At 42.3% G+C, this 22,298-nt stretch overlaps 1 protein-coding gene across 7 annotated transcripts in view; it reads right to left on the bottom strand.

Annotated features, from left to right (window-relative positions):
- The window catches only part of LOC121297153 (smoothelin-like), a 78,965-nt gene that overhangs the window by 6,036 nt on the left and 50,631 nt on the right, over nucleotides 1-22,298 (bottom strand). For 4 of the 7 annotated variants that reach the window (XM_041223232.1, XM_041223233.1, XM_041223234.1 and 1 more), the window contains 10 exons: nucleotides 21,203-21,273; nucleotides 9,159-9,329; nucleotides 8,542-8,617; nucleotides 8,145-8,186; nucleotides 7,013-7,150; nucleotides 5,716-5,778; nucleotides 4,943-5,018; nucleotides 4,336-4,491; nucleotides 3,763-3,889; nucleotides 3,105-3,256 (listed from right to left, as the gene is read on the bottom strand). In XM_041223232.1, the coding sequence (XP_041079166.1) occupies nucleotides 3,105-3,256; nucleotides 3,763-3,889; nucleotides 4,336-4,491; nucleotides 4,943-5,018; nucleotides 5,716-5,778; nucleotides 7,013-7,150; nucleotides 8,145-8,186; nucleotides 8,542-8,617; nucleotides 9,159-9,329; nucleotides 21,203-21,273 (1,072 nt within the window). The remainder of the gene's footprint in view (nucleotides 1-3,104; nucleotides 3,257-3,762; nucleotides 3,890-4,335; nucleotides 4,492-4,942; nucleotides 5,019-5,715; nucleotides 5,779-7,012; nucleotides 7,151-8,144; nucleotides 8,187-8,541; nucleotides 8,618-9,158; nucleotides 9,330-21,202; nucleotides 21,274-22,298) is intronic. The other 3 variants (XM_041223235.1, XM_041223239.1, XM_041223237.1) reach the window with 2 other exon arrangements.

Below are 22,298 nucleotides of genomic sequence, written 5' to 3'. Positions count from 1 at the left end.
TGTGAAGTCTCTCAAAACCTTTAAAACCTCAAAATCTAACATGTCCTTCATTGAAAATGATGCTTGTCTACAGCTTTTTCCTTTACCATCTCCTACAAGCAACCTAGTTTTAACATTGATTCTATGGGTTAAGACCACAGATGCGTTGTCTGTTAGAACAGTCAACCTTAAGTTCAAAATGCACAATCAGAATGCTTGTTAAAATTTCAGTACACCAGAGAAGTCAGTTAGACCAGGACAAGCTGTGTTGTCCACAGAGGACATCTTCAAAATCCCCCATTTAAGAAATGTTAAAGCCAGATTGCCCATAGTCAAGTTCAATGCTAAAGACCTGCAGCCAAGCATGAAATGACTCCTTTCAAGGGGGAGTATTGTGACATACGACCTAAGCTCGATCTGAATGCATGACATGAGATGTTAGAGCGGGGAGGTTTGGGTGAGACAACAGCAGGTAACCTCAGCAGATTGGGAATCCTTCTGTTAAGTTTCAACACCCTGGAAGAGGCAAAGAGGAGTCATGCAGTGGGGAAGGGAGATGGGGGCTGGCATTTCCAGGTGACGTCAAGCAGCAGCCTGCGTGTCACAGGTCAGAGGTCGCAGGCCTAACCCTTCACTCCCTGGGAGAGTTAACCCTTTGTGGGTAGACTCAAGGTACTTATCTGTTTCAAAACAGCAGAATCTGTCAGAAGTCCCATGAACCTGAACAGGTTTTTTTTTGATAATGCAACTTCCACATCTTTTCCTAAGCTAATTTGCTAGCAATTATTTTGAGAATGTTTACAAACAAATACAAAGCCAAGCCCAGCACTCATTAATACATAAGAGCTGTAAGCAAACATGAAAATTAATCTACTAAGGGAGTTTAAATGGGTTTGTTCAATAAAAAAGGTGATACCTACACATACTTTCAAGAAGGCAGACTATTAGGACTAGCAAACTTCCAAATGTACTGTTCAGTGCTACACTGATCTGTAATGGTGTTGTAAATAAGTCCAGTATCTCTTCTTTAACTGTCTATTTAAACATGGTAGTCTTGTAACATACACTGCTGGATATACATGTTCTGAGCCCTGAGCTCCTGAAACCACAAAAGGATGAGTCCAGTAGGAGTGAAGGGTTCATCCCAGCCTTGAACAGAACATGAATCAAATGACGCAGCAAGGGTAGGAGATAGGGAGGGAGAGAGGGAAGGATGGAGAGAGGGAGAGGGAGGAAAAGCGCAGAGAAGAGAATCGAGCCCTAAGCTCCTTCCCAATTCAGCGCTTGACTGGGGGAATGGTAAAGCACCCTTTGTGTAGCAAACTTGAAGGGGCTTTAAAACTCCGAAATGTTTTTTTTTTTTTTTAGTAGAGAAGACAAGGGATATATAGGGGGTGTACAGAAGCACCTCTGCCTCTAAGGGGTGCTGGAGAGCAGGGTTCATGAATGGATAACCTTGCGATATTGGTTCTGGTTAGGAAATTAGGATTGATAAACATCAGACACAGTACTTGGCTTTATTTTGGTAGATAACATTTGTCTTGTTTTTGTACCTGCATGCAGTCGGTACTTCAAACTGGGGTCAAATAAGGGGGCTGAAAATGTACAATTATGATTAGCGCTGGAATTAGTGGGCACCTTAATAAAATCAGTAAACAGCTTACTAGAACAATATGCTCATTGAAATATCTGAACCTTAATCTGAACTCAGCATTATGTGAGCAGCAGGAAGCAGAAGCATCTTTCCAGCAATAGCATGGCCTTCTGCTTTGATTTTATGCTTCAGTTTGTAGAAAAGGGGGACCAGTGATAATACTGCTAGTGCTAGTAAGAAATGTCATTTGATAACCTTGGTTAACTCTCCTTTAAATCTTGAAGCCCTGCAGGTCTGCATTACTTCATTTTGTGTTTAGTTTATGTTATGGATAAATAAATCTCTTCTGAGTGTCCAGCTTTCTGATTGGCTAGCTAAGTACACAGATCACACCACTGGTCATGTGATGGCCGCTTCTGGCTATCTTCAAAGAAGTTTACTGCAGACACAGCTGGTGATGGAACACTGGGTAAATTGAACTAACAGTTTCCAATGATTCACAACATATAAACAGAGGAAAATAAGATACATTGACCAGAGGTGTATTCCATTGCCTGTCTGCATCTGGCAGAGGCTGATGAAAGGAATGCCTGGTAGGTATGGGAATGGGGACTATATGCAGAGCATAGGCCTGGAGTGAACTAACTGTTTGTAACTGGCGTCATGGCAACTGTGTCACACAGTTGAAAAACTCTTCTGGAGGTAAACCCTAAAAAGGTATTGTCCTTGAAAACAAAGATATATTAGAGAGGCTATTACCTTTTTTAGGGGGGTTGCAATTGCAATTACTGTCCTTGTATGTCTTGTGATATGTAGTAGTAGTCTGTGTTAAGGTGCTTTGACCTGTCTTCAGGAGCTGCTCTTCAGTTCCAGTCGTCATGTTCTCTTTTGCCACAGAGACAGTGTCATCTTGTGATTTGCTCGCTAACCAGTGCTGGCTCCTACTGCTATAATGACACAGTAGGTGATTGGGCCAGTACAGCATCCTGTCAAAATGGAACTGAAGAGCAGCTCCTGAATTCAGGTCAAAGCTACTTTCTCTTTAGAAAAAGAAACTGCTTTTCTTTACTTTACTGATTGACACTTAAAAACGCAGGCTGTTCTAAGTCATTAAAATACACAGAGAAACAATGCTGATCTGCCAACTAACTGCCAGATCCTGGGCTCCGAATATGGAAAGCAGAAAACAAGAACACTTCCATGATGGCTGTTTCAGTTTGTAGTTGCCTTCTGTTCCATATCCCTGGCTGCCCACCCGAACACACCCTTTTTACGAAATCCCTGGTTGTTGTGGAGTTTATATTTTAGATTGTTATAGATCTCTAATCTAACCGTTCAAGGAAGTCTCTAGCTTCAGTGCATGTGGAGCATGGAGCAGGGTATAAGAGCATCTCTCTGCAGTGGGCCTATCACACAATGAAACTGCAGACTTCCTTGACTGAGAAATGAAACACATCTGTGATCAATATTGGAAACCTCTCGCAGTGACAGAGCCTGTCAGCAGGGGGCACTGCAGGCTCGCAGTACTCACTCTGCATTGGTGAAGGCCACCTCAAAGTTCTTCCGCCGGTTCTGGGGGTTCAGTGCCGTGTAGTCGAAGGAGTCTGGGAAGAAATTGTGAACCAGAGCGCAGAACGCCATGCCATCACTCCAACTCGACGAGAAGTTCTGGATATCCACGTGCTGCCGACCAAGAGGGTTCAAAGGAAAAATGGTTCTTTTCACTCTACACAAAGTTAAATAAATGTATTTGCAAGCCTTGTCCCCACCCCGTCAACAGCTTCTTTCCTGTCATTAGCCGAACGGATGCTTCTCCCATGTCCTTTAAGTTCAGGTTTTATGGCTAATCCCTAAAGACATTTCAATTAAAGGCATTTGTTGAAGGTTTCTTTTAGAATTACTACATCATGGAGTGTTTGCAACCACTAAATACACCCAACAGTGCTGAATTTAGAAACACTCAATATTGAAATGACAAAATGTTTAACTAGAAGTCTTTTTTTTAATGTCCTTGGAGTTTCTTTTAGTTTCTGTAAGACAGCAAGGTTCAAGTTTGTACTCCTCTGTGCCTGATGCTGGGATGTGTATTCACCGTTGGGGACAACAACACTTCTAGGAACGCCAATGATTTAAATCCACCGAGGAGGTGTGTCAGAGCACACGAGAAGGGGGTGGGGGGCAGCACTGACCTCATAGCCGCGGGTCTTGGCCCGGCACCAGTCCAGCAGCATCTGTTTGATGGAGTTGGCGTTGGGTACCCCGAAGCTGGATGCCCTCTGAACCTTGACCACCCGTGACACAGCCGGGTTTGCAGGGCTGACGATGAGAGAAGCGGCGCTCACTACACCATCCACACACTGAGCCGCACATCAACACTCATTCGTTTAATAAAACTCCCTTTGATTACAGACTGTATACCGCCACAGCTACCAATACAAAATTAGTCATGTACCCGGTATATGCACTGTAAAACTCAGTGTGATATTGTGCATCATCAGATTCAGATTCTCTCAATAATTTGTGCTACAGAATGTCCTAATATTGTTTCCTCACTATGGGATAAATGAGATATCTAGACATTAGTAAAAATTATATTTGGTACAATTATATATATAAAGACAGAGGGACCGGTTCCTGCTTATATCCACAGATTGTGATACTCTCAATAACTGACTTTAGACAGTTTCATTACAATTGGATATAAACAGGAAACAGATTAATAATAGTGCCTATGACTAGATTGCCAGGGCTGCCAGCCTCACCTGCCACTCCCCTTCTCCAGCTTCTCGATCATGGCTTTCCTGGCCTGTGTGGCGGAGGTCTTGGGCAGGGTCTGGGACCGCATGATCTCCTTGTGCCGCTCCGCCTGCTTGCGTTCCAGAGCGCGGGAGGACAAGTCATCTTCACGGTCAAAGATACTACCGGAGACAGGAGGGATCCGGGTCACACAGGGGAGATCAGCCTGCAAACTCATCGACGGACACAGCAACCTTCTTCTCACTGGACACCATGTAAAGAATGCAGACTGCTCTACTTGCTAGGTGTTTTCTAAAAGGCCAATGGGGCTGATCAACCTTATTTTCTGCAAGGTTTGTATTTTTAACCAGTGTTACACATTTTTCTACCCAATTTGAAACACCCAATTCAAAGCACTGGGACCCCAGGAGGCATGGGAATCTGTCTGGAACGGTGGGGCGACCAGTAGGGGCTGAAGTGTGTTGAGGTGAACTAAACCAAGACTCATTTTCCACCCCAACCCACTAGACCGCAAAGGCCAATGTACCCAGTGCTACCCAACCTGGATTCAATTCAGCCAGTTCCTGATTGTATTTGCCTTGGGTTCAGACTAACAGAGTCAGTGCTACTCACCTGCCCATCTTCTTGGTAGAGGTGGAGGAAGAAGTGGAGCTGAAGGAGGATTTGGTCTGAACAACAGTTGTACAGTCTGCATTTGAGAGAGAGAGAGAGAGAGGGAGAGAGAGAGAAAGAAAACTTCATAAGTTATTAACACCTCAAATTCAAACAATACTGTAAAGTCTGAAAATGGTACGCAAGAAGATGGCTTCCAGCAAAGGACTTCTTCAAGATTCAGTATTTCTCTATACTCTCTGTTATTTATTTTTTCATGCTCCGCAGGATTAGAAGTATACCCAGCAGCTTTAGGTACGTTGATCCTCGCTATCCCAAACAAAGTCAAATTTTAGTTTAGTGCATACATACAGACGGGCAGGTGCAAACCATATATCCCCAGTTTCGATACTCGCCAAAAAAAAAAATTCTTATAACGTTCAAACCATAGAGAATTGGTTCTCTAGATATATATGATGTAAAAATGTAAGGTATGTGTGGATCAACAGACACCTCCATGTATAGATACTGGTCCCAATGATATCTGTATATGGAGACCAGTCACTATAGTACTGAAGCCCTGTGTACAGACACCAGTCACTGTCAATGAAGCACTGTATAAAGACTAGTCACTATAATATTGAAGCTCTGTGTACAGACTCATCACTACAACACTGAAACCAGTGTATAGTGACTAGTCCCTCCAGAACTGAAGACCTGTGTAGAGGGACCAGTCATGTGATACTGAAACCCTCAGTATGGACAAGTCTGAGTAACACTGTAATACTACTCACTCTCAGACCTCTTCATGTAACTCGCCTCCATGGTGGTAGTGCGGGACGCCCTGCTGCCATCATCTGGGCGAGACAGGAGATCAAACCGGGATGTTAAGACTGTGCTGAGAACACAGCGCAGGACATGGTACCTGAGCCATTACCTGCCGCAGCTTCTCTGTGCACCGCCTTCAATCAACGAGGGGGTTTAATACTGACGTTTTCCTTCCATTGACATTTTCTGAATATGTCACTCCTTTCCGGTTTAATAAACTATTCCACTTGTGCGCTATCATTCTCTGTGCCGTTTCATTAACTACCCTGCTTACTAACTACTGCAGCAAAGCAAAGTAGTTATACAACCACCTTATTAATTAAACCGGTAAGAAATGAAATATTATGAAAATATAGGTGCTATAAAAGTATTCCTTTATCCTACTGCAGTAATATAGGTCCAATCAGAAATCAGATTAAGGAGGTAACACAGAGAACCACACAGGTACCATGTAATTCTAGAAGGTACAGCGAGGCAGTGCTGGAGAGCTGAGAATGGAGTGTTTAGACTGGTGCTCATTAAGGTGCAGGCAATGACTGTGCTGGAGAGCTGAGAATGGAGTGTTTACACTAGTGCTCATTATTATTAAGGTGCTGGCAATGACATTGCTGGAGAGCTGAGTGTTTAATTTTCTCATTATTAAGGTGCTGGGTGAAACAAAAACTGACGGAGGAAAACCATTTCTTAACATTGGTAAGTAACTATTTTTACACTTTCTGTCCCAGTACTCATTGTCACAACAATACCAGAGTACAGGTCACAGCACCTTATAAATGAATACTCATGCAGAGTTTCACAGCAAAAAGACTTCCAGGATTTAGCCACCAAGATACACAGCATGCAGAACATCATAGTTCTACAAAAAAGCAGCCTTAGCAGATACAAAAAGCCATGTGTAGTTACAGTAACAGTAAAGTCCCTCCATATATACACTGCTGTGAATAACCCTTAATGTACTATTATATGCAGACCATTTAATATTCTATACGCAACAAATATCCATGCAAAATCAAACCTGCGCAAAGCAGTTCCTAAAATAGGAAACCTTGATTAGCCCAATGAAATGAAACAGAATTCCTGCAAAAGCTAACCACCACTCCCTGAATGCTAAGGAATGGCCATACCGATACACCCAATCTGGATAAACAGTGGCTAACAAAGCAAGCATGCCAGTGATGTTGTATACATACAAGCATCTCCACTATGCATATATATATATATATTCAGTGATTAGGCAGTGAAAGCGAGGGGGTAATTGGTTACCCGAGTGGGAGATCTTCTCTGTTTTTCTGACCACTATCTCTCCAGCACGGGCAGTCTGGCTCCTCTTCTCCTCCTGTTTCTGCTTCATCTCCTGGAGCCGAGTCTCGCGCTCCTTCTCTCGCTCCTTCTCTCGCTGGTCTGCGGGGAGCAGGGAAAGGTTAACAATGCTGCCACAGCTGGAGGACAGCCAGTATTCACAGTGGAGGGGAGCGGGTAACTGATTATTAATCAGCTTACCACAAGGGTTTACATTTCTATTTCCTTAAGATAAATAAAATAAAATGGCTAGAATATCCCAAGGAGATGGCCTATTCCGATGATAACACCGTGTAACAAATTTTTTTTTTTTTTTTTTCCTGGGTAGTAAGTGTTATTTCCTAATTGCTTATGCTTTTGTGACCAGGACAGCGATATTTCAAAATATCACTATTTCCAATGGGAAAACGGGCAAATGTGTGTCTTTTCGTTCACATAAAGTCAGAAAAAAACAACATATGAATCCAAATTAACATGTATTTATACTAAAGTAATAAAAAAATGACTACAAAAGATTTAGAAGTGAGTAGTTTTTCGAGATTTACGATTATACTGTATTTACAGTATAATCGTAAATCTCGAAAAACTACTCACTTCTAAATCTTTTGTAGTCATATTTTGAACTATCACTGTCGTGGTCACAAAAGCAAAGTTTGTGGGGAATAATAGCCATTTTCTATACTTTTGAGGCATAAGCAATTAGGAAATAACACTTACTACCCAGGAACAAAAATTGTGTTACATAGTGTAATCTATCTAACTATAATGTATGTTTCGGCAATCTGGCTGTCTAATCTATTGAGGTTCATTAAAAGTTTTCTAAGACATTCTGTGGGGGTGGGGTTCTTCTTTTTTTTGTGTGAAGTGCTTGTGACATCACCCTAAATTTACACTTGTACTGAACCACACTGGGAACTCCCTAAACACACACAGATATAAATCATAGAATACATATGGTACACACAACTAACACTAACTAACACAAATCGTGCAGAAGACAGACAAGAACACAGAGATAGACAGATGGATGAACACATACTCAAAGAAGCACAAACAAACACACTGCACTGAGCCCCAAGACCCCTCAGCCCCATACCTAGATCTTCCTCCGATCTCTGTTTGCCACCCAGCAGAGCATCTAGAATGAAGAGAGTTGAGAAAGACAGCAAAGAGCAAGGGAGAACAGAGGCAGGTGGTGAGGGGATGAAGTCAGGAGGGAGAGAGGATGCCGTCAGGGGGGAGAGGGGATACAGGCAGGAGGGAGAGGGTATGAAGACAGGGGGGGAAGATCAGGACAGGAGACTCGGCAGAGGGGCTGGGTCAGCACAGGATCACACGCAATTCAAATTACATTCTCAGTGACACACCTAATGAGAAGTCTGAGTGAATAGATACAGAAAAAATAGAGAATCACACAGAACACAGGTACATATATGATATGTCAAATATCCCCTTTACAGACCCCGCCCTTGGGAACACCCCTCCCCTCTTACCTCTCTTCTTCTTGCGTAGATCTCTCATAGCCGCTCTGATCAGCTTTCTCTCCTCGAAATCTGTTGTCTCGTCGATCTGTCAGGAGGGGGGGGGGAAGAAATAGACTAGCTTACTGAGAGTTTGAACACAGCATATAGACCTGACAGCATGTATACATGTATATGGCTTTATGTTAGTAAGCACCATTTGCAGCACAGATGAGTACTGCTGGTAATAGATCTAGAATACATTATAGGGTGCTTTATGATGCAAGCTTACTTTAGTGGGGTAAAAATCAGCCTGCACCTTGCACAGCACCCTATGCTAGCACATCGATATCATGTCTCTCATCGATATCAGAGTCTACTATCTATATATTATTGATCTCAAGCTGGTGGTCACTGGACGACGCAGGCTGTTTTACAAAAACACTTTGTCCGATCTAGCCTATGTTACGTAAGGTAGGCAACTAGAACCAAAATAAAATACAAATAAAATAAAATAAACACAATCCTCTTAAGAGTTTGATTTTCTTTTCACACACAAAATAACTATGATGGTCCCCATGTGCTTTATCTCCTCACAGTGGCCCATGTAACCTTGGCCAACCACAGTCCCAGAGTTCCTTGCTGCGTACCATCTTGTCCAGGACCTCCTCGTCTTCAATGGCATCCAGCTCCTTGGCCGTCAGCTTTCCCCGGTGCCCCTCCCCCTTCCCAAGAGCCCCCTGAGTGCAGTTGGGGACCACGTCCGTGTCACTGGGGGGAGTCTCTGTGGCCTCGACAGCCAGGACGGGCTCCGTCTCCATCTGAGAGAGACGAGGAGGGAGAGATAGGCAGTTAAACCCTTGTTGTTTCATTTTTAACGAAACATTGAACTTTGTATCTCGCTTATAAAAGAGGGGGCATAAATGAAAAAAATGAGCATTGCATTTGAACATCCCATGAAAATGTATTTGGGGGCTGTAACCGATAAACTATTTTATTCATCTGTAATAATTTGGACAGTACCACCCAGTGTCGCAATGCTGTAATTAACGCAGCAGGGAGGGGAAACCACCACAGACCAAAGAGGCCAGTGTTACTTTAATTAATAGAATTCTTTATAAAAGGCCTTTTCGGCTCTTTAATGGTCAGAAGAAAATGATTCTATTTTAAAAAGGGTACTTTGTACACTTTAAAGCACGCCCAAAGCACTGCAGTACAAGTCTTACTCTGCTTTGTTGGGAGGGTTGCAGTAATGAGAAGTCTTCATCATATTCCTCTACATTGCTAACCAACGGATCGATACCCTGAGAATTCATCTCAGTGAAGATGCCTCAATACTACACTTGGATGACTCCAGTTCTTAAGTATCCCTTTATCCCCTTAGTTTCACCTGTGTCCTGGCCCCATCTCGCATGCCCTTGACAATGCTACTGGAAGGAGAAGGGGGAAAGGGCTTGCTGGAAATAGCACAACAAAGCACGGCCCCAGGCTTGGGCAGTGCTGCTCTGATCTCCGAAACATCTCTGCAGCTGCTGTGAGCTATTTACACTTTGAGCTCAGGCCTCAGTAACATCATCACAGAGAGAGGGAGCGAGTGCCTGGCCTTTCAAAAACTCCTCCAAGCATCGAGAGCCCTGTCCTGAGCACACAGCCAGGACAGAAGGACAAGCCACCTGCTCCAATGCATCAGAACAATTACGGGGTACCGTCACCAGCTGAGATTAACAAGAAACACTTAACTCAATGAGTGTTCTCGGGGCTGCAGCCAAGTAAAAGATCAAAGCATAGTTTCAGGAGTCCATCTGACATTTGCATTTTGTTGCAATTCTGACAAATGTGCATCCAACATTTAAATCCGATTCTTCCAGTAGGATCACAAGATCAAGCCTATATAAGCTCAGGATCAGTACAATGAAAAAAGACACATTAACCAACATTAAGACTATGTAGAGAAACATCTTCCAACACATACCCAATAGTTTAATCCAACCCAGACATGAAGTGGTTTCCAAGAGATTCTGTCTTCATTAATTTTGCCAATTAGGGGTTTTAGTGTGAGCATGGGCACCACAGTAAACTACATTAAGTGGAATAACCTCTTCTATCAAGCAGCCATGTAAAGTTGAATGGGATAAAGGGCTAGATTAACTAAGCTTTTGCTGCAGTGCAAAATTTGCTCCGATAGAAATAAACAATTCAGGATGTTTTAGTTTTAGTGGGATTCCATTTAGAAAAAAAAGTGGAGCAAATTTTACACTAGAAGAAAAGCTTCGTAAATGTGACCCATAGCCTTCATTATCATTCAGAAACCAGAACTCAGAGAAGTAACTGAGATTCTGAAAATAAGGAATCCAGTCGTGCGTTTGATCAGAATTAGAGGGGCAGCTCTCGGTATACTGATACAAATAGAACTGGTACATACCTACGCACTTACAGGCTGCCAAACTAGCGGTAACAACTCTACACCATAACAGCTGGAGATGGCACATTCACACACGCACACACATGGAGAAATGTTATATTGAATCTTTCATGGCAACATTTATAGCCACTCCACCCCTGTTGCTGGGCAGATAATTGCATAAAAGCCAGCTGTGTTTACACTCTGAACCTTTCCAATGGAATGGAAGTGGATTAGATGTCCCCAGTGTAAATGGGCTGTTGAACTTTTCTTTCTGGCTGGCAGCAGCTGACTGCCCGAGCCTCAAGAAGAGGGTAGGCTTGTGCTGCGAGTGCTCTAGTTTTACAGGTGCTGAGGTCTACAGGTTGTGTTGGCTTGTTTAAGTGTCCCGGGTTAGGGAGTACATGGCAGACCAGCCTGGCATCTGCCAAGCGTGCCAGCAACCAAAGTTAATATGTGGCTGTAGTTTTATTGTGTTTTTAGCGTCCTCACGCACGCATAGCTGTGGTTACAGTACAGTACTGTTTAACTGGAATATAAGCACAGGTATTGTAAGAACAATTCTACTGATACAATTACATTATTTTAAACATATGACTGATAAATGGGGTGTATTCCTTTGAGTTCAAGAGTGAATCAAAAAGGTTTCAACCAGACTTGCAAAAACACCTTACATTGAAAGCATTAAGAGAAGGCTGACTGGGCTTTGCAATACTTTCACTATGGTTTATTACACTGCAGCATATCACTTATTTATGGACAGGAACATTTGTACAAAACGTGTCCAGATCTTAATCTTCACCACCCAGATCAGCCTCCTATAACACTGAGTACAGCCTCCTTGTAAATGAGTGCTTTTCACTGCTCTATAACAGGACTCATGTATTGTATTAAGAGCAGTGGTGACAGTTCTTCAGTCTGAGCTATTAATAGAGGAGATAAACTAGGGCAGGATTGTTTACGGTCTCTTCGGTGTGGCCAATCCAAAGAACAGTCTGGTCAGTTCTACAGGACTGGGTACACTGGCACCTGTTCAGACCTAAAGCAGGCTCGTAAAAACATCAATTTGTATCTATTTCAAAATAAATTCAAATCTAAATAAATGAAAGCTAATTATTCTAATCAACTTAAAATGGTAAAGCTCTCAATTTATACCCAAAACGTGTCACCCTTTATGTAAACGACATGTACAAAATCAAGTCGGTTTGGAAATTGCACTCATTAAACTTTCAAACTCTCTCTCTTAACACATCTTCAGGTACGGAGGTAAATCCTTTTTCAATACTGGAGATGATGTTTTAGTAACATAGCTGGAAAATATTCTTCCGTCCCGTATAGTTTTAATAAATATTTCAGAGCTGTTCCCTTAAGTCCATGTTAAAAGCGCTCGTTGTTTCCTAAAAAATCAGCAGGATGTTATCCGAATAAAATAATATTGAGTGCTGAAGTTAGGCATGAGAATTATTTGAACGCCACTTTGAGTTGTTTACTTAAAATATTTCTCATTCAAATGAATGCCATTGATATCACACCTCTTCTTAATAATTAAACACTGCTAGTGTTAACAATTGGATTGACTTTCACATCAGAAAACAGCAAACAGACTGCTGTGGATCCAGTAACTGGTTTCTTTCACAGATCCATAGTTCTCTGGGTTCTTTCGGACGAAACCACAGTTTTCTGTTGAATAGGAAAATGTATCAATCAAAAGTTTTAAAAAACGTAATAATTCTGTTGAAAGCAGTGAGAGGAGAATGCCTATCTGACTCCTAGAATACATGACAATACCTAACGTGACAAGCAGGGCTCAAGGAGGCAGGAAGCTTGTGCCCTTCCATGTATCAGTAAACAAGTTAACTAGACTGGAGTTTACTTGAGGATGTTCACTTTCTGGCTTTTTTTAAATTCTAATTTTGATCTGGTGGCTGATGGGGGCTGGTATGTGAACTACTAGGGAACCTTGGTGCAAAACAGAAGTACTGAGGGTGATTTTCACAGTCAAAATGTTTTTGGGGGTCTGGTCCAATGCTCATCAGACTGTTACACACTGAATCAATATCACTGTAAACCTCCCAATATTAGTAATAAAAAACCTAAATCAAATATGTAACCTATATAATGATCCAGTTCTTTCTACATGATAAAAAACTAATGCTTTTCACAGCAGGAGACGCAATGCATATTAGGAATAATTTTGTTCCAATAAAACACCCTTTACTTATTCTCTAAAAACCAGAAACCGCGCCGAAAAATTGTTAAAAAGAGAGGTCCCAAAATGTACAGTTTCAACTGGTTGCATGCGCCTCCCCCTCTTACTGCACCAAATTCCCTGCAGCTGTACTGTGTTAATTCAAAGTGCATCCAGACAGGGATAAGCAGACTCACCAGGCTGTTGCTGCGTGAGAAGCCCCCCCCAGTGGAGCAGGAGGAGTGGCGACGGGTGCTAGCGAGGATGGGAGGGTGAGGGTCGTGGCTGGGTAGGCCCAGGAGCAGGTACAGGGCCTCTACCTGCCTGACCAGCCTCTCCTGCTGGGCACGCAGTCGCAGGTTGTCCTCTCGCAGGTCGTTGACAACGGCCGCTAGGGGACGCACTTGCCGGGCCACTTCCTCCAGCCGTGCGTCCGCTCCCTTGCGGAAGGCCTGCAGGTCAGTGTGGATCTCGGCCACCGCGCTGCGGAGCATCTGTTCAAAACTGCAGTCTCCCAACTCCTCAAACACGGTGCCCTCGCAGGCTAGGGGCTGGATGGCCGCGTTGTCCAAATTCACACCAGGCATTTTGTCTCTGCAGCAAATCTTAATGCTTTCTCAATTAATGTACTCTATAGTAAATACAAATGACACATAGGCTATTGTATTGATCCCGCAGCACTGACAGAACTGTCCGGTCGCTCTAAGTTTCACAAGCTTATAAATCCCTGTCTCCTCTTATATCCCCCAAATCCCCACTGCCTTCAGTTACCCACCCCCAATGGCCAATCAGAAAGTAGCTCCAGTTGCCAGGGAAGCTCTGGTTGTTGTCCTTCTGTTATTATGGGCTGGAGACGCTGGGGGTATTGCTGTGACAATTCCCAGCTCCTGACATGAGCACCAGCAGCCTAAATTTAGAGCCCTCCTGTTCCTCCATTGGAATGCAGCTTTTAGAAAGAGGGAGAGAAAAGACCTGCGGGAGAGACTGATTGCACTGCTCCGCAAGTCCGTATAATTTCAGGGAGGGAGCAATAGACACTCCTTTAACCCGAGCGGTGGGGGACAGCCTCTAGACCTCTTAGACAAATTTTTGACTTTCAAACAAAAGTCATTCGCCCCCCAAATCTCCGGCCACTCCTGATGCTCCACAAGGAACGGTCTCAAAAAACACTGTGGAGACAAGCATCCTGCAGCTCTGCATTCCTAAGTCAATACTGCAGTGTACCAGTAGGTGCCGCCCACACAGGAAAAGCCAGACGGTTTCATTCTGTTCTAAATGTACCCCAATGTAATCTTCCTTTAGCGACAGCTGTAATATTTACTGCTTGTAATACACACTGAAGCAATATCGCTGTGTAAACTTGTTATACTAGTAAACAGAACAAATGAGTAACTTACATCATTGAATGACACAGTTCATTGTACATGCTAAACAGCTTTTAAGGCTCTAATAAAAAAACTTTTGTTCTGCATGACAGATTATTTCATAGCTGGCACTGGACCAAACCCTGAATACTTTTTCCAGATGCTACTAAACCTCTACCGAGCTCAGCTGTTACAACGCTTCAGTCCTCCTCCTGCTGTTTTAATTGTCTTGCGGGCCGAATCGTTTTGATGCTAGCTGAGAGAGATGACAGCTAATTAGTCTTCATAATGTAATTCAAAAACATCAGGTGTCCATGCAAGGTCATCAAGACCTGCAATCAAAATTGCACCAAGGCATGGCCATACCAAGTTTCATTGCCATTGGATGGGCAGTTCTCAAGCTATATCCATGTGTGACATAAGCAAGGTTGTCTTATACATAGTCTGTAGGGATATGCATCCCAATTGAAGGATAATAGTGGGCCGTAGTGACAACTAATGCCCTTTCTTGATGCAATCCAGGTTTAATGAAGTCAGGTCTCATGAGGCACTGCAGTCATGACTTAACAGTCAACCATTTAAGCTCATGTAACGCCATGCCTTTTTTTTCTAGCATCTTTTCGCCATTTGAACAGGGCAGTATCTAAACAATCTTGATTTGAGCAACTTAAGTGAATTTGCTTGAAACCGTGCCAGAAAAAAAATGTTGCCATGATGTTACATGAGCTTTAGTGGTTGTCTCTCTGTGGTTCTGCACAAACTGGACTTTACACTGGAAACACTTTTCTCTGATCTGAAATCTCACATACTGATAAACAAAACAGTGTTAGGACGCTAGTATTTATACATGGATATGAAAGAAACATTAAAAGGTGACAGGACTTTTTCATGTCCTGCAATAAATGTGAACAATATCCACGCTTTTAAACCAGAAACCACACTGGTTTCAAAAACCTCAATCATTTATTAGTAACGTTGTAAGAAATAATTATTTATTACTGTACATTTCTGTTCTCTGTGCAGAGCAAAATCGGCAGCAAAGCATAGGATCTATATATCTTTCACCTATCCAAAAACGAATATGGTAAACTATTCATTTGTAATTATTTGATCACAATGCCTGTAAAAGTGTTTCCAATTCAGAATACAGAACCATCTCGCAACAATCATTCTGCTGTGCCATTTCAGAGACACCTGGGTATTCAGAGATTTCATTACTAGCTAACATTGGACTGTTTAATTCTCATGAGTGATCGGGTGCTTGCTGTAGTTTCACTATCAGACTCTACTTCTTCCTGGGAAAAGCGCAGTTCCACTGGCCCTGTAAATCTCATCAGTGGAATTTTATTTTAATTTCCAACAGATGGTTTCCATTTCAGCGACAGCACTCTAGATGACTTCTTGTCAACATTATAAAGTTTACAAATGAGAGGAGGCCATTTGGCTCATCTTGCTCGTTTTGTTTGTTAGTAGCTTATTGACCCCAGAATCTCATCAAGCAGCTTCTTGAAGGATCCAAAGGTGTCAGCTTCAGCAACATTACTGGGGAGTTGGTTCCAGACTCTCGCAATTCTCTGGGTAAAACAGCGCCTATTATTTTCTGCTCTGAATGTCCCTTTATCTAATCTCCATGTGTGACCCCTAATCCTTGTTTCTTTTTTCAGGTCGAAAAAAAGTCCCTGCTGACTGTCTCCCAGGATACTGTTACCATATAGGTAATTAATAAAGTTAGAATGGTGCTCTAAAGAATGCTTATATCAAGTCATCACAATAGAGAGACAGAAAACATCAGGGTATCGCTCCGTTACCCTGACAGCGGACATTGTTGCGCTAATCTGGATCAGTTATCAGTTATAAATCATCACAGTACCTCTATTTCACTGTAGCTGGGGCAGCTGCCAGACAAGTTTGTCACTCGTAGCCTGCCAACTGAGCAAAGGCCCAGCCCTTCTAGGAAAGCACTCTCCTGGAAACCCAGACCCCCTCACACTCACTCCACGGTGAACCAATGCAGCGGTGACATCCACAGCAAACAGCTCTCATGAATCAGGCGCAGGTCCACTAGACTAGTCAATACGAGCTGAGGCAAAGTCTACTGAATTCTGTATGAGCTCAGCCTTAAACTTGGTAGAGCTGCTGGTAGGACTACACAGTATAGGATAGTAGCTACAACGCATACAAGACCTAGGCATCAGGAATAGGCTAATAATTACCTGAATGTTGCACTGTTTAAAGACATAGATCTCTTCCTTATTATTGGGCTAATTCATAAACCACAAGGACTGTTTTTGATTCATTAGGTTTGCAGTTGATGAAAGCTTTGTTTAGTGTTTCAGAAAGGGTTAGAAGTTAATTTTTCAAAGCCTCTTTTAATATGTACTATAAGAAAGTTTAGAAACACATCATTTCTTAAAACAAACATACCTTAGTTTTGCTAAAGACCCAACAACTCAAATAGTTTATTATGGAACTTTTAACATTCAACAAAACTGCACTACAATTTCTGTTGTTGCTTGTTAACTAAAAACCAAGACAAAGTTTTAACATCCGCAGCAAATCAAGTATTATGAACCACTTTTTTGATACAAATGTCCATACGAAAGCCCAAACCAATCGGGAGTCATCATTTCCTAAATGCAGATGTAAAAGTGAAGCCAATTTATATGTGACTTGCATTCAACAAACATCATTTTAGATGTATAACCCAACATTTCAGAATGAAGCCAGTGAAAGGCTTGCAGTAATACTGACCCGGCACTGTAGGTATGGTTGCGTGTCTCACCACAGCTCTCCAGCAAACTCCCCTGCTCTCCCAGCACTGCACTGATACAGCACAGCCACGATCTGGTCTCTCTCTCTCTCTCTCTCTCTCTCTCTCAGAAATATGTGAGTTAGGACTTCGTGCGCTGATCAGTCCAGCTGAAGTCGTGAAAGTTATCCTTAGTTTCGTGCTACGGAAAATAGCTAGATAGGGGGCAGTTCTCTCATCTCTCTCTCTCTATTTATCGTCTCTCCAATTGAGAGGAGAGGAGAGAGAGGAGGAGAGAGGCATCTCTCTCTCTCTCTCCATGGATGAAGCCAGTGAAAGGCTTGCAGTAATACTGACCCGGCACTGTAGGTATCTAAACTAACGAATGCCAAATAGATAGAGAATAACTTTTAATGGGTCAATGTAAAAATTATGTAGATGTGTGTTTTTTAGTTGAACTTTAAAAAAACTCAGAAACGACAGACGCAAGGGAGAAGGAGGAGAGAGAGAGTAGTAGCAATAGAATACGAGCAGGTTTTAACCTAGTTAGTTTATCACAGCACTGATATCGTGTCATAGGCTTAGTCTGTAATGTAGTTACAGTTTCCCTTGACAGCCTTCAGCCAGATGTCAAAGGGGTGTGCAGTAATATGACCCGGAGACTTTGGAAAAATTTATATGTTCTTCTTATTGTTGAGGTGGTTTGATAGGGAGAGGTAATGGCGATAGAACGAGCAGCTGCGGTTGGTACAAATATCCTGGGTTGTCCCAGCACTTGCACCAAGTTTGATTAACCAAGAATCACAGGCCACTGATCTGGTTGTTCTCGGTCATCCTATCTACACGACTTCGATATCACTAAATTTGGATTCTCTCTCTCTCTCTCTCTCTCTCTCTCTCTCTCTCTCTCTCTCTCTCTCTCTCTCTCTCTCTCTCTCTTTTAAAAATGTAATAAAAACGACACAAAGAATTGACCTTGCCCTAATTTTAAACGTTTACATTAAATTGATTATTGAAAATTCACCGTTACTTTGAAATAATGAAACAAAAAAAATCATCTTGAAGTTTCTTTGAGTGTTTCTGTCCCACTCATAGTGCCCATCTATCGCTCCTAATTTTAAGAGATCTGTCTTTCTAATAAACACCCAATCCCTGCTGTGTGCTTATCGCTGAGCTCCAAGGCTTTCTGTGTTACAGGCGTCTGAATTGATCTCAGGGAGTGATACAGTGCTGCATGTAGCTAAACCACTCACCCTTTAGGGTCTATTTTAATCAGTCCTGCTGGCTCAAAATCATAGCATATAATGAGATCATGCAGGCATTACTAAATTCAAAAGTAACAGAGGCCACCAGGAAGATTAATCACTAAGCAAACCCATTTTAAAATGACTTGCTTGGGATAGTCCAATACGGGATAGTCTAAGAGATTATGAGATAACCGAGCATGATTATCCATGCTCGGTTAAACCCATGGACTTTAAAAGGAAGAACCTTTTTAAATATAGAAACACTACCTAACCATTTGAGGCACTCCACCTTTATATCTGCATATGCTTGCTGCACAGTTCTTATCGTCGAAGCTAAGCAGGTCTTAACCGAACAGGAATTGAACTGGTTCAAAGATAAAAGGTTCTTAGTAAGTGACGACCAACCCCAGGTAGCAGTGGTGTGGTGTGGGATGTAACCGCACATCCAAGTCGACCCCCCCGGCTACTCCCATTAAATTTGCTGTTTTAAAGTTAGGTTTGTATTTGCTGTGTTAATCAATGGAATAGTGACAATAGATTTGCAGATGTGGATTCAGTTGGGATCTCAGCCTTCTCTCATCTTGAAGGAAGTTACCGAAAGTCACAGTGGACGGCCATATGGGAGGTCAAGAACTCCATTAGCCCCTTCAGCAGCATGAAGTCTGTCTCCACACACCCATGTTGTGTCTCGCCAAGTCGGCTTATGGTTAAGGGATACAGTTTTACTGATGCAAGTAAAAGGAAGCCATCTTAAAACCATTGTGAAGAACAGACTGAACTTCCCTTAAGGAAACTGAGGGGGTAATTATTGCAATTAAAATAGTTTTAATACAGACTGTTATAACAGAGTGGGAAAGGCATTTTTGACTGATTAAAAATAATTACTTTCACAAACATTTGATGCCAGTACGATTAATTCAATTTTTCTTAACTCAAATTCTGAATATTTAATCTTCTAAAAAAATAACTCTCATTTGCACAAATTTGCTGACCAGTTTCACAAACGGTGTTTTGTGAACACATACTGTATATAGACAAATTAGTTAATTAGTTCTCTGCTGAAGAAACCTTATCCTTCATTCACTTTTAACAGACAATTAACTAGTAACCCCACCTGTAACATGCATAAAGCGCCATCAACAACCATTAGTAGCACACTTGGAATGGTCTCATGAACCCTTTTGCTTAATAACATAAATACATACATCACAGTCTGATATAACAAGTTAGAAGAGGGTTACACAAACACCGTTTGAAAAAAACTAAAACATAACATTGTTATTGCTGGGTTTCCACTGGTCTATACCGATGAGTAAAGCCGTGGTGGAGCTGCTGGCAGGTTTGGGAGATGCAGCAGCGAGTCTTTCAGTTGAATTCCACGCTGCTAAATCTACGTCCAGGCTGGTGAAACACACGTGTGTCACAAAACAAACTAACCTCTCCCCTCTCCTCGCCTCCAGTTTAGAAAGCATCAGCTCCCTACCTTTCTCTTTGCAGTTCAACCAGAGAGTGTACTCCACTGTCGACTGATACCAAACTATCCTGTCTGTCCCCTAACGAACAAACTGAGCTAGTCAAACCCCCTTCTGTACCTTTCACACAGCAGTTTCCTATTTACCCCCATAATTTGGATTTATCAAGCTGTAGCAGAGCTATTGTGATCGTGTCAGTGAAGATGTATGGAGGATTTATCGTTTGCTTCCCAAAACATGAGTGTGTGCAACACACACAGACACAGCCCCTCGCTTGCTCGTTCACTGCTGTGTCAGTATAACCATATAAGGACAGAACTGGCAAGTCTGCTAAACTGTTTGATAAACAGACTCCAAGTTCAAGGTTCCCCCCCCCCCCAATGGGTCTGAGCAGTACTGCCTCTTATTGTAACCCTTTGACAGCATCCTCGCTCCTATGTGGCATTGTTAAAAAATATCTTCTAAAACCAAACTCATTCATCGCTGCTTTAACATCCATTTTATTAATGGATGGAGAAGCACACTTCACTACACCAGCAATCAGGTAATCAGGGACAACCTCTTCTCTCATTGCTGCGTTGTGTGTAACTCCTTGAATGTGCGTTATTAAAAAAAAATTATTAAGATATACAATCCTCAGCCCCACAGATGAGACATCTCCGAGTAACCTTAAGGCCAAGAGTGCAAAAAACTTGAGGCTACGATTACTAGCTTCTCAGTGGCTGAGGATGAGGAGGAGTTGAAGGGATTTAAAGATCTGGATTGAGAGAGGACATATTCTGGGTAGTTCACGCTGTCAACTACCTAGGAGGCTTATTCAGTCACCAACTTTCCTTTACCCAGCCATACAGTTGTGGGCCTGAGCAGAATGACTATTGAAAACTGCGTGTGGGCTTGTCCACTTGGGGAAAGTGTTACAACCAAGCCACTCATTTGATTGTGTGTTCTGATCCAGGTTGAACCCCTAACATTTCCACATGCTTCAATAAAAGACCTCTCACTGCGGCTATTGTTGAAAGAGATTGTTGCAGCCTGTTGTACAATGAAGTTCAGAAGACAAAAAGGAGTCTCCGATGAGCGTGTTGATCAATCCCATGCAGCAATATGCTGAAGAGGCAGCAGCAAGTAGAACTCAAGCACCACCCAGCTTTCAAAGCTTCTTCAACACAAGCTCACAAACAGGGCATTCACAGAGCCAGACGCCTGTCAGTACGTGGCGCACTATTCAGAACTACAGTGAATATATAAATAGAAGAAGTTCATAGCGATTTACCTTGAGGGCCCCGCTGGTGTTTGAGGATGATATGATCTTGAAGGGGGGGGCTCTCAGACCCAGTGTCAGCTCTGCAGGGAGGGAGCGGAGAGAGAGAGAGAGAGAGAGAGACGTTACTTTGTTTTTGGTAAGCACGTAATCTATGTACTTGGCAGCTGAATGTATTTTTGCATCAGATAGCAGTATGTTATATTTAAAAAAACTGACATTTTAATATAATTGACCCAGTTCAAGGGTTAATGTGCTGTACTGCAGTAGAATGTGATTTATTTCAGATGTCTTTCAGGCATTAGTTGAAACAGAAACTTTGAAACCGATTTTTTGGCAGGCACAGTCATTTATAAATAATAACTGCAGTGAAGACAAACAAATGTCAGGCATATCAGTTTCTGCATACAACAACAATACAAGTGTCACATGAAGATAAACAGGTTTTATATACCTTCAGATTGATACTCAATGAAAATGGTTGTCCCCAAATGTTATCACAATAGGATAAACAGTTACTGTAAAGACACAATATCTTGTGCTAAAGAAGCACACTTTGCAAGAAGCTTTGAGAACCCAAATGGAAAATGATTTTCCTTTGTGGTCTAGTGTATTTTTCATATTCAGCTGATACTAGTAAAAGGTATGACCAAAAACAGTTCAACTATAGATGCAGTATGTCATTTTAAATACCTGTTCACAAGATATAGCTAAATGTGTAAGCATGACAAACCATCCATTATCAATAACCGCTTAATCCTTTACAGGGTCGCGGTGAGCTGGAGCCTAACCCCGGTATACACAGGGTGCAAGGCATGACTACACCCTGGATGGGATGCCAGTTGTGGGCAATTTAGAGTGACCAATCAATCTGCCCAGCATGTCTTTAGACTGTGGGAGGAAACTGGAGTACCCAGAGAAAGACCATGACCATGCAAACTCCACACAGACAGATCCCCCAGTCCAGATTTGAACCCAGACCCTGGCGCTGTGACGCAGCAGTGCTAAACACTACACCACCGTGCCACCCTGTGAGGCAAGGCACTGCATCAACAGGTTATCCGGATTGTAATAAAATGCAATCAAATGTCTGTAAGACAATGAATCT

Source organism: Polyodon spathula, chromosome 22, assembly GCF_017654505.1.
Source record: "Polyodon spathula isolate WHYD16114869_AA chromosome 22, ASM1765450v1, whole genome shotgun sequence".
NCBI classification, from domain to species: Eukaryota; Metazoa; Chordata; class Actinopteri; order Acipenseriformes; family Polyodontidae; genus Polyodon; species Polyodon spathula.
This window is presented reverse-complemented; position numbering and strand designations above follow the sequence as displayed.